Source organism: Polistes dominula, unplaced genomic scaffold, assembly GCF_049000335.1.
Source record: "Polistes dominula isolate Pdom_NZ unplaced genomic scaffold, Pdom_raw_medaka contig_15, whole genome shotgun sequence".
Lineage (NCBI taxonomy): Eukaryota > Metazoa > Arthropoda > Insecta > Hymenoptera > Vespidae > Polistes > Polistes dominula.
The window spans coordinates 3,050,933-3,070,000 of record NW_028300915.1 but is presented as its reverse complement, the minus strand read 5'-3'; the positions used below and the strand labels follow the sequence as shown (position 1 = coordinate 3,070,000).

Genomic DNA, 19,068 nt, shown 5'->3' with positions numbered 1-19,068 from the left:
GAAAAAAAAAAAAAACATGACTTATGACAGAACGGATCGTTGACTTGTTTATCAACGTCCGGCAAAGCTTTTCTCGTGGTGGTAAAAAGCACAAGAGAAAGAAAGAGAAAAAGAGAGAGAGAGAGAGAGAGAGAGAGAGGCTTGCAAGGAACATTATTATATCAGAGGTTTACTCGGCCATACAATTTTCCAGGGTGAATTTAAATGCATTACATTCTTGCTACGCTCGAAAAGAGATTGCATTACGAAGTAAGCGCAAGCACCAAAGAGAATAAGAGAGAGAGAGAGAGAGAGAATGTATATGAAATTTTCGTTTGTACCATTCGCTAGAGAATGTCCTCCCAAGTTTTATGTTTTTTTTACCTTTTCCCTTTTTTCTTCTTGCATATGAAAGATAGTTGTGTTATTTATGTATTGCATATGATTTAACTTTTGTCATTATGCAAACATTGAACGTCATATTACACGAAAATATTTTTTCTTTTTTTTTTTTTTTGCTTTTTGTATGTACCTCTATTACTTTCGTACTTTTGAATTTCATTTGAACAGAAAATTTTTCTTTCTATATAGTTAAATAATATTTTTTTTTATCACGTAGTATCGTGTAATCGTATAATCGAATGGGTAGAAAAATATATTTTGTAAATAATATTATATCTTTAAATATTTAAAACGTTTAAATTTCAAATATTGACAATAATTGTATTTGATTGGTTTAATACCAATTCCTATATATATATACACACACATATATATATATATTGCATGAAAATAATGATCACTTGTTTGAAATATTAACGAAAAATTCTGATCCGATAAACATCACTCGTAAATATCCGCTTTTTATCCAATTCTTTTTTTATTTTTATTTATTTCTATATTTTTATATTTTTTGAAAGAATCAAATTCCTACAAAATAAAATAAAAGATGTACGAATAAATCAAATCGTTTCTTGTCGTCGTCATCATCATCATCATTGGGGTCTCACGTCCTAACCGTGGCATATACAATTAGTAATATATCATTTACATCCTTCCCACGTGCGATATCTACTCTCAACGTTGCTTAAGCCCCTCATATATATTCACATATACATACTTGTTACATATATATATATATATATATATATATATATATATATATATATATATATATATTAAAATATCACCACTCCTCTAGCATATTCGATTACGTTCGATGCAATTAATCTCTTTCGTTGGGAATAGTCATACCGTAACCCAACGTGGCTTTATAATCAATTTACCTATCGAACATGGAAAGGAAGGAAGTGGATAAAGAAAGAAGAAAAAGATAGACAAAGATAGATAGATAGATAGATAATACAAAAAAAAAATGAATCTGACGGTGAATCTGGTGGAACATCGAATTTATAGATAATCGAGTGTGGGTAGATGAGATGAAACAAAATGTACGTGTACTTTACATATATGTAATGGTAAAAGGTGGAATGGAGTGGGGGAGATGTACGAAGAGTAGATGAGAGAAATAGAGAGAGAAATAGAGAGAGAGAGAGAGAAGCATCACTTTTTCCAGTCGCTCGAATGCGTAGTTAATGGCGATTTAATGGAGTGTAAGGGAATGCAGGGCCCTTCCCAATGGCCAATGTGTCAATATCGATCGAAAGGACATACAGAATGAGAGAGTGAGACAGAACAGGGAAGGGGGCAAGAAGGGAGGGAGGGTGAGGACCAGCTTGGGTAGGTGGAACGTGCAGCATTCGTGGGCCGTGCCCATGGAAAATTTATGTACGGGTTTAACTACGAAGTAACGATCTCACCGGTTCTACCGCTTCCGGTCACTTCTAGACCGAAGTTTCGGCTTTCCAGCTGTCGTCGTATTCGTTCTACTTCGTTTCTTATATATATGAAACGTATATAACTATATACTACTAAATATAACTAGTAGTTATTATATATATATTATAATATATATAGTTAACTATTTTTAATAAATATACTAATATATACTAATATATAGTATAACTATTATATATATTTATTATATATATATTATAATATATGTAGTTAATTATTATTAATGTACTAATATACCAAAATATATAGTATAACTATTATTATTAGTCACTATATATTAGTATACTAATATATAGTGTAACTATTATTTATTATGTATATATACGTTTCGTATTAAAATGATAATAAATTGTCAAAGGTTTATATGTTATTATTATATGTATATGTGTGTGTGTATGTATGTGAATGTCCAAAGTAGATATGGAGTTTAAGTCGAAATTGAAAGGTGAATTATTTTCTCTTCAATCCGATTACTTAACTTCAATAAGAATCATTAATATTCATGGGGGAAGAGAATTATTTATTGAAATTGGTAAAGGGAGTATCGAAGTGGTAAAGAAAAAGAAGAAGAAGAAGAAGACGAAGAAAAGTGTCTTCTCGTTTTAAATGTTTCAATCGACATATTCGTAAGACATTTGTTTTTTATATTCAATTTTCTTTTTTGATAGAAATATATTCGATATTTCGATTGAAATTATTCGTTCTTTGGTTTCTTTTGTTTTTTTTTTCTGTTATCGTAAGTACCAATTAATATTTGCATATAGATATGTAGGATCGTTAGAAGGATGTATCAAGTTGTCCTAGAATCCATAAATGATAGTCTATTATAAACAGAAGGAATTGTAATGTACGATTGAATAGTAACTAGATTGCATAACCATACTGTTTCCAGGAAGGTAATGCCAGGAGCTTGTCACGAAAAACCCTTGTCTATCCTGTCGCAATGTATTTCGATAATAAATCAGTTAGTTAAGTTTAATAATTGGTACTATTAGAATATTCGCAAGTAGTCACGATTCCAAAAGTTAATATATATATATATATATTGAAATTGAAAATATATATAAGTGTATATATTTTTATTAATAAATTTATTAATAAATAATTAATATAAAATAAATAATAAAATTAATTAAATACATAATTAATTTATATATATATATATTGACTAAAAAAAAAAAATAATTTTAAATAGAAAATTGTAATCCTTATCAATCAAATAAATTCATTAACATTTGTTTCTTAATGTAGAAAAAAAGAAATTTGAAATCTTCACATACATTATGAAAAATAAAATAACTTTTTAAATAAAAAATAAAATTATATAAATAATTTTCCTAAAGTAAAAGCTAATTAACTTAACTACACTCAATGATTTGAAAAGTAACACTCGTTGTAACTATAATGTTTATTTATAATTAATGAAAATTATATATGATACATATCTATATATAATATACATAAGTATTACAAGTTTGTTCGATGAATCAAGTTTCGTAGTTCTACAACACTATTCTACAGTTTCAGGCTTTCGTGCGTCTGATTGCGTGTTGTGTCGTTGTTGTTGCTATTGTCGCATCTCTATAGTAACCCCCAAGCCCTTGTTCAATACACGGTGAATTATGAGTAAAGTCAATGCAGGTTACGATGGCAACGATAGTGTATAGAATGAGAAAGAGAAAGATAGAGAGAGAGAGAGAGAGAGAAAGTTATGCTACACGTTCCGTAACGTTAAGGTAATAATCTTTAATCACGCTATCTCCCAATATACCTATTTTTTTTTTTTTTTAACAAAATAAATTCCACCTTGAATTAGCATAAATCAGCCGTATCTACCAATGATTTATATATATATATCTTTATCGTATAAAATTTTGTTATCTTTAAATTAACCTCTTATCCGCGGTTACTTAAATATAACAGAAGATTTAATGACGTTGATTAGTACATTATTAAAATTTCTAATTTCATTTAAGAAAAAAAAACAAAAAAAAATTTTATCTTATAATTGGTAAAACCCATTAACTTGAATTCTATCTTCTATAAAACGAGTGTAAATTAATTATTTACTTATAGAAGACACTCTACAAACCGAGATCTCTTGGAGGTTCATTGAGAACAAGAGAATTACTTATATATTCTAATTCGATTTAGGTTGGTTGGGTTTGTAGATATATAGGTATAGATATATTTAATTATAGATAGTAATATATATACTCTACAATTGTAAGACCACCAATCGAATAGTTCCTTTGATCTTGAAGTAACTTTATGTTCCTTTATCTCATAAGAATAAATTATTTTGTAGATAACATTTTTATTTAAAAAAAAAGAAAAAGAAAAATAATAAAGACAAGAATTTACAATTAACTTTTATTTTGATATATATATATATATATATATATATATATATATATATATATATATATATATTTGTGTGTTGAGATTGTGCGTGAGTGATGTTTAAAGAAAATAAATTTAAAAAAATAAATAAATAAATAAAAGAGAAAAACAAGAAAAAGGTTCGAGTTCATAATGATTTCTCTCTTGACAAAACACATGGCTTGACACAGAAAACGAAGACGAATAAGAAGATTCGAAGAAAACGTAGTAGGTACTCGTTTCCAGACACTACTCCTCCGTTAACGCTTTCAACTGTAGGGACATTCTCGGTCTGGTATGAATGGGGTTTCTTGTTTCGAAAAATAAAGGTACGGGTTGGTTGGTTGGTTGGTTGGTTGGTGGTAAAGGATCCTTAAAGAATAATCCCTCTGTGAAAAACTATTGTTAGAAAACAAACAAACAAACAAACAATAAAACAATCTTTTGTTGAATGAAATAAATTATCAAGATTTCGTATAAAAAATAATAGCTCATAGATATAATTGTAAGATAAGTAAAGTATAGTATATATACTATCCTTTAAAATTTTGAGATAGATATAATAGATTAATAGATATAAAGATAGATAGAGGTAGATAATAAGTACTTAAATGCTAACTTAGCATGTCCCTTAAAGAGATTTATGCATTCTCAGATCTAGGATCTTCAATAAAGAGATAGATTGTTCACTGTGCTCTTTCAGAACCCTCCCCCAACCCTCTCTTTCTTCCCTCCAACTTCTCTTCCTTTCCTTTTCATCTTCCTTTTCTTCATTCTCTAACAATTTCGGGAGTTTACTTCGAAATCGTAGCTAACTCGTTAGAAATTCTCCAACGTAGGTACTTAACGTTAAATACATACTTACATAAGTAAGTAAATATATCCTATGTATCTATATACACAGATAGATTTGATTGGTATTTGAAGGAGAAATAGATAGGGAGAGAGAGAGAGAGTGAGTTAAGGAGGTCAGTCGATTGTACACCTCGTTGAAAGCAATACGACAAAGCTTTCCCCACGATTATACATTGTAAATAAACGATAAACGCATTATTCCTTATCTCGCGGGAACATTCGAGGTGGACCTCGATGGTGTATCGAACCTTGTTACATGGGCTAACGGTGCATCGGATTACATAATTACCATCAACGATCGTTATATTACCATACGATAGGTAAACTGCTAGGCAAAGTATAGACACATATTTATTGATTAGAATTGACGTTAAAGGTCATTTCTTGTTTAAAAAGATTTTCATTTAACTAAGCTTCGTAGTTCGTATATTGTAAAATTAGAAATATATAAATTTCTTAAGGCATTAATATTTGTTGTCTTAAAATATAATAAAGTTTACCTGAAGAATATATTTATTATTAATAATAATAAATAATAATTTATATTTAAATAATTAAATTTTAATATCTAAATAATATAATAAAATAATTTCAATTAAATATAATAATATGTTAAACTACTGATATTTAAATTTAATAAAATTACTATATCTCTAATTATAAGTATATATTTAATCTTAATAATAATGTAAACAATAATTTATATTTAATTAATAAAATTTTGATATATAAATAATATACTAAATATATAATATAATATATATTAAAATAAAATGATATTTAAATTTAATCAAATTATTGTATAGGATACTTGTATAGGATATTGTATAGGATTATTATATAGGAATATTTTTAAATAATAAATTAATTAATAATAGAACAAAATAAAAATATATATATATATTTATTTTATTTGATAAAATATTTTTAATTAAGCGTAAAAATATTTTTTTATTTTTATCTTTGTAGAATATTTTATTCAACGTAGATAATAAAATAAATATTTGTATTCAATATACCTTACATACCAGTTAAATATTAAATATATATATGCATGTATATATAATATGTATGTATAAGGTATAAGAATTTATGTGCTCGTTTAAACAAAAGGGTAGAATAAAATCACGACCGAATCAGAATCGTCGAGTTCGTGCGGAAATTCGTTAACGTGAATGAAGAGGAGATCGCGTTTTCAAGTGAGCTCGTTTCAAGATTGCGTTTCTCAACGTTCCTCAGAGTTCGTTCTCTTTGCACCGTCGAAGGGAAGCTCTGCTTTCTAAACTAAATTATTGCATTGCCAAGCGAGGTATTTAGCGCAATGACAAAGAAGAAAGAGAAAGACCGTGTAAGATAGAGAAAAAGACAAAGAGAAAGAGAGAAAGGAAATACGATAATTCCATCTTACTCCGATTATTCCACATTCTCATGTTAATCGACTATCAACGTGTGTGAATATTTATCATTTACCAATACTTTTAAATCAAAGTATTCAATACACGCGTAATACATTTCTCTTCTATGCGATTGGTTTTCATTCAAATCTTAAGAAATAAAATACGATAATAGGAACAAATCAGAGAAATACAAACAACAACAAAAATATAGAAAATAAATTTCCCTATGCCTGGATGAATTTTAAAATGACATTGTTTTCTCTCTCTCTCTCTCTCTCTCTCTCTCTCTTTATTTCTCTTGATTTTATTTCTCTTTCTCTCGTATTTATAAAAATATTTGAAATACGTACAAAGGAAAATCGGAAACATAGAAAGAAATGAGAAAAGAATTACTGCTACCATGTTACGATCTCGTAAAAGTTTCCCGATATAATAAATAATATCCGATTTTCTATTTCTAGTTTTTTACGGACTAACAAATACGAGTAACAAGTACGTATCTACATAAATATAAATTACTAGTTGATGATATATATATATAAAAATTTGGAAAAATAAACTAGAATATCCGACCTCGTTTTATTCGAAAGACACCTCCGTTCCCTTCCCGCAACGATGGGTTGTCTACGTCATTGTCGTGTCCTGCGAGGTTTAATTAAAACGACAGCGAACGTACAAATTAGAGAAGAGAATTCGTGATATTTCGAAATGTAATACCCAGTGTGTATAAGTCTCACGATTGACAGGGTCCCTACGAACAGAGAAGTTACGTGTTTTCTTTTACATTTACAATTTTTGTTTGTTTTATTTGTTCTTACTTTTCCTCATCAATTCCAATCTCTGTTTTACTTTGTTTGAAATTTATTTCCTACAAGAGAACGTATGAAAGAGAAAGAGAAAAAAAGGGAATATAAAATATAGGGCAAAGGAGTCGTTTAAAAATAGCAAATTGAAAACTCTGGCTGCTTCATTGGAGAGGAATAGAGTAAAATGTGAAAAATTGCATTCATTCGCAAAACGGCACACGGTGCTACTTGCAAAATAGAGTTTCATGGTCTCGTTTCCTTGCTAAATCCCTAGGAATAGTTAGGAAGAAAGATAGAAGATAGGGTTCGTAATAGTGATGATGCTGATGCTGATGCTGGTGGTGGTGGTTGGTGGTTAGTAGTAGTGGTTGACTCCATAAAGCCGGAAGCCTAGTAATTGGAGAGGACTTGGCGACTTTTGCCCTCTCAGCCTTGTCTGAGTTTCCACCCGCATTCATTCCTTTTCTCTTTCTCTCTTTACCTTGTTCCCCAAGTTTCTTCAATAAGCGTGACAACGTAAAGAGTGCATAATTAACGGACCAAACAAGCTTCCTCCTAAATCCTCCATCTCCTCTCTTCTCCTCACCCTTACCTCTCTTTTTACAGTTTTTTTTAGTTAGACCCGATTCTCCCTAAATACTTCTACGATCAACTAATTTTCTATAGACCACTTTAAAGTTATGCGACTTACTTTAATGTAATTACTCTTCTCAAATTTAAATAGTTTCTAACCTAAGATAAATTGGTATCATATAACATAGTCAGTGTTCATAGTAAGAGTATGATTGCATGAAGATTATATATTACTTACAAAATTATATTTATTGTCAATACTTATGTATATATAAACATTTTTTAAATTAACTTTATATAGTATAATAATATTGAAATAATTTTGTGTAAGAAAATATTTCAAAAATATGTGATATTTGCAAAATAATTCTTTTATATTAAAAAAGTAACTGACATATATAATAATTATCAATAAAACCTAAAAGAAAAAATAACGTTAATGTATTCTAAAAAAAAATAATAATGATTAATATTGAAAAAATATTTAATATAATATTTAATATCCTTTATATATTGAAAACATAACCTATATATCATAGTTAGCAATAAAACGTAAGAAAAGGTAAAAGAAAAGGTTAATATATTCTAAAGAGAATAAGAATAATATGGTGTTGGTTAGCGACTTATGGGGGAGGAGGAAAAGCGATAGTCAGGAACCAATAAAGATGGCAATCTATTTAATTTGGCTTCCGTCCACGCGGTAATATTCCCACCGGTGCTGTCAGAGTCGAACGCACAGTGTCTGTGCAACGCGCCAAGTGGTCGAAGTAGGAGGGAGGCGGGGCGTAAAAGAGCCGGCTCGGTAAGCGTCGTTTTGTTTCGGACGTATCCGCCAACCGGGTAGCCGAACTGTTACCGAACCATTCCGAAGTTGGTCTTAGCATGCCTAGTGCCTCGAGGTACTCGACGAGAGCGCGCAGTTCGTCGGCGAGCGCGGTACCGTAAAGTACCTGATTGTTCGACGTACTTCGTGCATCATAATATATTATTATTATTATTATTATTATTATACTTATATCTAAATTTAATCAACTTTTATTCTATCGATACATATATCTCTATTATTATTATTTATTATTTCTTCATTGGTGTTTTATATATACGTGTTAATCGTTTACAAGATAATTACGATCGTGTTATACATAATTATTACATGTATACATTATAATTATAGATCGCGAGTGCAAATCGATTCAAGATCACGTATATGTATATATATATATAAATGTATATACCATGATACGAAGCGTGAACAGAGGCAAGATCAATTCTACGATTTTTATCGTTAGTTTACTTTTTTATTCTTTTTCTATTTTTTTTTTTTTTACACTTGTTTTTAAATAATATTTCTTATTGTTCTGTAATTTTGTTGTTTGTTGGAAGGAGTTGATGTGTATCTTTTTCTTTTTACAACTATTTTAAAAATTATTACGGTTATTAATACGAATGTTATTAATATTTTTATTTTACAATCAACTCTTTCACAATGGATTGATTTATGTGTGAAATGTTTTTTGTTTACGATTGTTATGTTTGTCTATCACATCGAGCGAAGGCTGTAAAAAAAAAAAAAACAAAGAAAAAATCTCCAAAAACTACTCGACGTGTTATAGAAATTCGTTTAGACGAAAATATTTGAATTATTAATTTTATCAATGTTTATATTAAAAAATATAGGACACTTATTGTGTGTATATCCTCGATCTTTTTCTTTTTCATTTTCTTTTTTAGATCGATGATTCATCAAACGCGCGTTTCTTAATTAATTCCACGTTAAAGTTAAATCAGATCAACATACAGGTATGCACACACACATATAAAAGATACGATAGACCTACTGGTGCGACAACAACACTTTTGAAGGTCTCTAATTCTTCTTTATGTTCTTCCTAACCCTTGATCATTTGCAAGTTTAGTGATAGAATAACAATTCATCGTATATCTTTGACCGTGTCCTAGCTTAAAAGTGATTTATCGACATTCCTACAATTCCATAATGGCGTGGGTAGCACTTTCGAAACGAGTAGATATTATCCGTTCCAAGAATTCACGGACAGGTTCTTCTCTGATCTCTTCTTTCAATATTTAGAGAAAAGAAGAAGAAAAAAAACACTTAGAAAAATTCTTTAAATTAGTATCGATAGAATTTCGTTAGACAAATAGGATATGTATCTATTAACGTTTTAATTCAATTAAGAAAACATTCATATAAATTCTCACAATGATTGTGTTTATATGTAATATAAATTATTGTTTTCTTTTTTTTTTTTTTAATTTTCTGTAATTTAGAATAATAATAATAAAATTGTTAGTAAATAATTTATTGCAAAATTAAAAATTACAAAAATAATGATAAGATCAAATAATTCTTGTAATTTGTTTGAATAATTTATAATTATTTAGAATATTATTATATAGGTTTCTGTATTTGTTTATTAATAAGTAATATAAATTATTGTTATTTCTTTTTTAAATTTTCTTTAATTAATGCTTGTAATTTATTCAAATAATTTATAATTATTTAGAAAATTATTATATAGGTTTTCTATATAACTCGACATATTTCCTTTTATCAATCCCTTGTAATTTATAGAACGAAAATATATATATATATATATATATTTTTCCAGATAAAAAGACTCGATAAGTTTCCAAAGTTGTTTTTTTTTTTTTTTTTTAAATGTTGTAAGTAGGCAAGAGTAAGAGGTAAGCAAGTTTTACGATCGAACATAGTGATCGATACACGTCGTAGACTCCGTTAGGAAGACAAGAAAACGTTGATACGCGTTCATCGAGACGTTTCGAAGAAAATCATTCACCTATACTAGAAAATAATTATTATTATATCGTGTTTTCTAACTACTTTAGATATTCTACTTACTAACAGAGTAATCTTCTATTCTTTCTTATTTCTAACGTCGAATATATGTACATATCTTTCTTTTTTTCTTATTCAATTTTTTATAAAAAAAAAACAAAAAAAATATTTCACAAATTTATTCATTCATCTTTGAACTCGTTAAAATTCTTTGCAAAAGCTCGTTTGCGCTTACCTGTCTGTGTTCTGTTGCTTGCTTTTTGACTTGCTTTCATCTTACCATAAGATGATCTTGACGAATACTAAAACCGTAAATTAATATTCCTTCTCTTCTCTAACACTTTTTAATCTTGCATTAAACGTTAACTGTATAAATGCTTACTCACTTGAGCTTTCAATTAAATTTTTCTTTCCTTTCTTTTTTCTTCTTCTCTTCCTTTTTCACAAAAGAAGAATAATCTTGTTAAAAGATGAAACTCACGTAGATAAATAATAGTAACAATTCTTAAAAAAAGAAAAAAAAAAGATTAAAAAATTAGATTCGATTAAAAATGAAAATTCGCCAAGTGATTGTCCATACGAAAAATTGTTAAATTATTTCACGTTTATGGAGGGGGGGGGGGGAAAGAAAGAAACATAAGAATACATCTCTTTTTATACCGGTGTAATATTTTTTCAAGATTTTTTTATTCAAAATCTCTCCTACGTATCTGCGTTTCATTAAAAGTCGCGTTAAAGCTTGAAAAAAAAAGGGAAACTCTAAAACTCGACTTACTTAAATCGCGTAAAGTTTTGAAATGTGTTAATTAAATTTTTGTGTAAAGGAAATGTTTGGCCAGTTCAAAAAGAAAAAAAAATTCAAAATAAAAAGAGAGAGAAACGATTTACGAGTTTTGACGATCATCGTACGATTTTTTAATAAACAAAAATTTCTCACGACAAATCTATTTCTATCTCTCTCTCTCTATTTTTATTTCTTTTTTTTATTCAACATTTAGACATACAAAAAAAAAATCAGAAAGCAATAAGAATTATTTTTGAATAAATCATAATGAATATAAGTTGCTAATTAAAAATCTCGTTTTTTGAATACTTAAACCTTTTGAGTGGTGAATATTTTTAAATAAAATGTTTTGTAGAAACGGAATAATTTATTATTAACCCGATTTTAATAATAAATTATTTAATTTTAATTAATTAAAATAATAAATTACTGTGTATAATAATAATTTATTATTTTATATATTTATAATAATAATTACGTATATTATATATTAATATTATATAATAATATTAATATAAGTTTAATAACTAAAGTTTTTCTTTCTAAATATAATTTAAAAATAATATTAACAAACACGTATATACATCGATAGACCACTCTGGTAATTTTTATCAAACGCATATATGCGTCTATAGCATTGTAAGGGTTTAACGTTCACGTTTTCTCTGATGTAACATGTAGAAATTGTATAATAAATTTCATAGTTATACGTGTTAGTTACGAAAATCATTCTATATTCTATTCTATTCGTTTTTTCTTTTTTTTTTATTTTTCTTTTCTTTATTCTCTTTCCATTTCTGTTTCACTCCTATGCTTAGTGTTCATTTCTCTTTAGGGACCGAAAAATCTGAGTGCCACTCAAGGAAGCCAATGTCGTGCTATACCCACGACACAAAAGCGTAACGAGTTTGTAAGTTTCCGAGTTTGTCGTCCGAGGAATACGTTGGAACAAATCCTATAAATGTGTCTCTGTCTGTCTGTGTGTATGTACTTCGTACGAATGAATGTTAGTTATAACGTCATAGAAAAAGGGGATGTGAAGTAAGTTGGATTTTCAAAAGTTACGAGTATTCTTCCAGTCAGAAGTGTAGTAGTCAATTGTAAGTAACACGTTGGTGTGAAAAGAATACAAAAAGAAAAAAAAAGATAAAAAAAGATTAAGTTCCTTTTTTATTTTATTTTATTTTTTTTTTTTTTAATGAAATATTAATACGAATTCAAATGTTGTATTAAATCAAATGTTTTTTAAATTATTAATCAAAGTGTTTCTCATTTCGTATTTAAATGCAAGTGATGATAGCAAGTGATATAATATTTTTTTTTACATTTTATTTTTATTTTATTTTTTTTATCGTGACTTCAAATGTAATATTAAATAAAATATGTTTTAAATTATTGATTGAAGTGTTTTTCTCATTTCGTATTTAAATGCAAGTGATATAATATTTTTTTTGATTTTTTATTGTATCGAGACTTCTACAAACGAAATAAAAATTGTTTTGTGATAGATATTTGATATTTTTTTTTTTGCTAGTATTATACTTTTTTATATTATTTTATTATATATTTTATATCTTCTTCTTCTTCTTCTTAATATATATAAATTACTTGTCACGTTGTTTGTCCGCAATAGACTCCTAAACTACTGAACCAATTTTAATAAAATTTTGCACACTGTGTGCAGTTTCATCCAACTTGAAAGATAGGATAGTTTATATCTCAATTTATAATCGCAATATTATTTTATTTCGAATTATTTGCTTATTAACAAAGAGTCATGATTATCTCTGTTAGTTCGATAAGATTCTAACAGATGACGGTATAAGATAATTCGTTGACTTAAAGACGTGTGTATCGGACTGATTGTGAGCCACAACAAAGCGTGGCGAGGCGCACCCCTAGTATTTTATATATTTGTTTTTATATTATTTAGTAAATTTTGACAAGTATTCCTCCAAGTAATATACTAATTACTTGTAAATTGTTGTATTACTTGTAATTGTTAATTAATCATATATTTTTATCATATAACGTGTTATTATCAAAGTAATTAAACCATCATTTATCATTACTTATGATTTATACGAAACTTAATAGAATGCGTATATTGTTCTTCATAATTTTATCTTCAACCTAATTTTATTCATTCATACTAATTTTTCTACAGTAATACAATAATAATAATAATAATAATTTCGTCAATTAAAAAAAAAAATGAAAAAACACGAATCATTTACTTAATTTATTATCTGATAAATTTTCGAATTAAAGTTGGTGATGTCTTATTTGCAAAAAAAAAGAAAATATATATTCTCTAATTTTCCTCGGTATTTTTTTTTTTCTTTTTCTTGGATTCAAATTATCCACATAACCATTAACGATTTGAAATTAATTGTCCAGAGAGAAGAAAAAAATGACTTTGCAAAATTTCGTTGTTCAAACGAGTAGCTTATTTTCCTATTCCATTACTATAGTTATTTTCTTTTTCTCCCCATTTAACCACCTCTACTCATACACACTCTCACACACATTTGCAACGATCATTAACCCACAATCAGAACGGTTGGGCAATTATTTTGAGTAATGTTTCCAAACGTATGGGTGTGAAAAAGTAATCACAAGTATAGTCATTTACATTTTAAACGTTACTAATACGATGATGATAATTCGTATCGTATATTTACGTATATTCACGTTCAAGAGTGAAATATGAATTTGGAAAACGTAATAATCTAAAACCAAAATGAATCTTTTCATACGTAATTGTGTTGTTAGTGTATTATTATCGTCGTAGTTAAGTTTTCGTGCTTCTATTGACTCCGCGGTTATAGTATGATGGTTGTGGGTGGTGGTGATGGTAGTGGTGGTAATCGAAACAATTATTATTAACGTTTTCATACACATGTTAAAAACCATTTCGAACGTTTTTGACCTAGAAATATTTAAACAAGCAATTTTACTGATTGAATTATATTTACATATTAAATACATATTATACGTGAATGAATACACACGTGTGTATGTGTATGTGTGTTATGTATATAGAATATGATAAAGTGAAATATTGATTTGAACTACATATTTCTTGTTTCGATATTAAATAATTATGATTTTATTCAAGTTACGATTATTTTTATTTATATTTTGCAAAATAGAAAGTATATTTATTTATAAAAACAAATTGATAATATTAATATAATATTTTATTAATAATTATAGAAAAAAGAAATAGAAAATATTTTTATATCTAAAAAATACATATTTTTAATATAATACTATATATTAATTTTTATATAAAAAAATAAAAAAATAAAAGATTATAATAATATTATAATATAAAAATAAATAAAAATAAAATAATAAATAAAATTATGTATAATATTATCTAAATTTTTTAATGACAATTAAATATAAATATTTAATATATAAATATTTTTATTTAAAAAAAATTTAATTTTTAATAAATAAAATAATACATAATTAATAAAATATAAATATTTTTTTCTGAAAAAAAAATATATATAACATTAATATAATTTTATATTAAATAATATAGAATAAAAATATAAATATTTTTATTTGTAAAAATAAATAATAAAATAAATAAATAATAAAAATAAATTTTATAAATTATAGAAATGAAATGAATCGAACATATTAAAATAATATTTTAAAAATATATATATAATTTCTGTGTATAATAATTTAATTGAACTAGGTGTTGTATATGATATATATATATATATATATATATATATATATATATATATATATATATATATATCATGTATATAAATTTCATTTGCTGCGATTTCTATTTATAAAAAGAAATTATTTTTAGGATTTAAAGAGTTAAAGAACCATTGGCATTTCTTATAAAAGGGAATAAAAATAAAAAAAAAATCAAAGAAGAAGTGTGTAGCGGGGAGGGGTGGGGTGGGGAGGGGAGGGGGTTTAGATGAAATCAAACGTTCGTATACTTCTTCTTCGATTCAGGTCAAGTGTTAGCAGAGTGTGTCGGGATCTTAATAGCCGTCAAGAATTTAAGACTTTATACATATATATCTGAAAAGTGTAAATTAAAATGCCGATCGGAAAATGTTAAAAGATTCTTTGTGTTGTACAATTGTCTTTGTCGAATTTAATTGAAATAATCAAAATCGTATTTTTGAATTGAAATGTTTTATTTCTTTCAGTGGATTATAAACGCGTTTATCTTTGAATAATTTTAACAAATAAATGTATATTAATATAACTTTAATCCATTTTCAACGATTAAAGGTTAAAATCAAATTTTATTTCTTTTCATTAATTTATATCAATAATAAATAATGAAAATAATTTACTGAAAATTATTCGTAAAATCAATATAATCATTATTTATTTAGTTATTTTTTAAATTAAGTTGATATATGATGTACGCGTATAAATATATATTTGTCATATGATAAATTACGAATGTTTTTTTTTTATTTTTTTTTTATTTATTTCAATATTTCAATTTATATGATTAATATTTGTAATAAGTATTGTGTACTCTACATCAGAAATTGTGTGTCAGGATTATTTGATACACATTTGCACACATGTTATTTTATTATAAATACTGACCATCTGTTTATAATCGTAGGTATTGTTATATTATATCTTTTGATATTATAATAATACTGATATGTTATTGTTTCTTTTTTGTTTTTTTTTTTTATATAAATCATTTCTCAATAATAATCATTTATATTACCTGCAAATATTTTGTAACAAATATTGAATTAATTTGTACACGTAACATTTCATAGAACAGTAGTCGATTGAATATATAAAAATACATGAAAAATTCTCGTAGAACAAAGTATAAAACAGAATTTTCAATACTTTGTGTATATTTTAAACAAATTAGTTTAAAAATAATAACACTTTTCTATTAGTTAATCTAATCAGTTAATCGTGTCTTCTAAACTTCATTGTGAGTTTTGTACAGACAATCAAAATTGATGTTAATCGAAATTAACGTTTCATTCGAAACTCCTGTTTAAGCTTTTCACAAAGAATAATAATAATAATAATAATAATAATACCATTACCAAAGACCTTTTCAAAGCTTTGTACTTACAATTAGTCATTAGTATTAAAAGCGTAAAGGTGAATTTGCATATCCGAAGAATGTACTTTGTGTGAGTTGTATGTGTGTGTCTTTCTATTTCTCTTTCTCTTTAAAAAAAAAAAAAAAACTGGATTGCCTCGGGATATAAGAAAGAAATGTTTTCCTTTTTTTCAAAAAGAAGAAAAAAAGAAAAAAAAAATAGAATAAAAAAATCTTAAACATTCGTTCGCAGAAAGTAATACGTCGATATAATAAACCTGTTGAATTTTGATTTTTAAAGAGGAAGAGAGACAAAAAAAAATTTGTTTTATTAAATTTTTTTAAAGGGTCAACCTCAAATGTTTTTTTTTTTGTATCTATGATTTAATATTTTTTATTTAATTATTAATTAATTTTATAATTAATATTAAAGCCTATTATTTTAGCCTAATTATTTATTGTATCTTATTTTTGTAAGATTCTAAATTAGAAGAGAAATTAGAAACAATTTTTACATAAAAAAAAAAAATTAATTGAAAAAATATTTCAAAATCATCACAAAGGAATATTTCTGAATTCTGCCCTTTTTTTTATTTTTTTTATTTTTTTTTTTTGAATATTTGAGTAATTTTATTTTTAACGAGAAATATTTCTAAAGTTTACGTACATATATAAATGTCGATATCTATGTAGAAATGGTAAAATGAAATAAAATGAAAATGGTCGAATGATAAAGATAGAATTCGATTAGCGAATAGATTTTAAATGTTACTAGAAAGAAATAAAATTTTTTAATTAAGTAATTAAGCTATAAAATCGAATTGAATCCCTTTTCGTAATTATCAAATAAAAACGAAGTAGTCGTAGTATATAAAAAAAAAAAGAATAAATTAAACGATACTTAAAATACTCAATTCTTTTTCCTATTTTTTTTTTTCAAACGTTTAAATAACAAATTGTTCAATCTTTAAACAATTTAATCACAATTTATTTGAGAAATCTTTAAAAGTCCAAAAAAAGTTTTGTATTAACATAAACAGGGACGTACTTATACGTTTTTAGACTCTAATTCCAACTTTTTTTTTATTCAATCAATTCCTTTCTCATTTTTAATCATATTGTACTGTCCACATTATTGTTATTATTGTTATTATTATTATTATTAATTGTTAGATGACTAAACTTTTCCGAAATGATTCCAGTTCGTGAATCTTTCGATAAATGCAATCCTGATTATAATAATCTGCAGGTACAATGCAGTTAAATTAATTTCAAACGTATTCCACTTATCGGCTTTGAGAATTAATTGAAAAAGTATAATAAAAAATTAAAAAAAAAATTAAAAGATGGATATTTCATTCATTGATAAAGAGAGAATGAGTTTTGGTATCATTGAAAACGAACGACGAAATTATTTGGTAAATTTAATCGCCTGGAATTGCAAATGGATTTTCACTCTAATGTATACCGAGATTATATATATATATATATATGTGTATGTATGATTGTAAGTATTTCTACAATAGTATGAATAGATAGATGAGTTGTCGTTAAAATTTAATAGACTTTTCTTTCCAACAAAGGTGTATAAAAGAAATTATTCCGGAAATTTTGCTAAAACATTCTCATGCCAATTGAAATAAAATTTATCGCAAAAAATATATGATTAACACGTTCCATGCCAAGCCTTTTTTTATCTGACTTGTCATTTAGGCCATAAAATCATTTTGCTTTAACAAAATCAATTATTACGTGTAATTATTAATTATTGTAAATATAACGATTAAACAAACTTATGTGCTTTAATTTATACTGCATTTTGTATAATGCATCAATATTTTAATAGAAATATTTTTGTACAGAATTACATTTGTTATAAAGATATATTTTCAGTGCATTAAATAAATATGTCTAATGGTAAGTGTACTACTGGTGGTACACGTGACCTGAAGAACAAGTTTAACGTGTACCACCGGTGGTACACATGGCACTGAACGTGTTAAAGTATATACTTTATACTAAAGTATATATATATATATTTTAACTATTATGTAATATTTTCTTTATTATATTATATTTTATATCTATATTATTAAATATATATTAATTTTTATATATTAATAATATAAATGATTAAAATTATTAAATACAAATTGTAATAAAATAAATTATATAAAATTATTTAATATATTCTTAAAAATATTAATTTATATATATTAACGGTATAAATTATTAAAATTAATAAATACAAATTTTAATAAAATAAATAATATATAATAAATTTTATTAAAATAAATAATAATAAATTTAATAAAATAAAATAATAAAATGAATAAATATAAATGTTAATAAAATAAAATACTAAAATTAATAAATATAAAGTTTAATATAATATAAAATTATATATAATTACTTATATATATTTAAAATATCAAAATATATTATGCAAATAATATAATTAAATAATAATATAATAAAGTATTAAAAATATTAAATATATTATTAGATATATATTTATAAAATATAATATATTTTAT

At 25.6% G+C, this 19,068-nt stretch overlaps 1 protein-coding gene across 5 annotated transcripts in view; it reads left to right on the top strand.

The window, feature by feature from the left end:
- LOC107070338 (uncharacterized) overlaps positions 1-19,068 on the top strand; it is a 143,131-nt gene that overhangs the window by 60,798 nt on the left and 63,265 nt on the right. For 2 of the 5 annotated variants that reach the window (XM_089170525.1, XM_089170524.1), the window contains exon 1: positions 8,763-9,133. The exons of 2 other annotated variants lie outside the window; for them this stretch is intronic. In XM_089170525.1, the coding sequence (XP_089026651.1) occupies positions 9,086-9,133 (48 nt within the window). In that variant the 5' untranslated portion in view covers positions 8,763-9,085. Of the gene's footprint in view, positions 1-8,762; positions 9,134-19,068 lie in introns of those variants that run through there. One more of the 5 variants, XM_089170523.1, reaches the window with a different exon arrangement.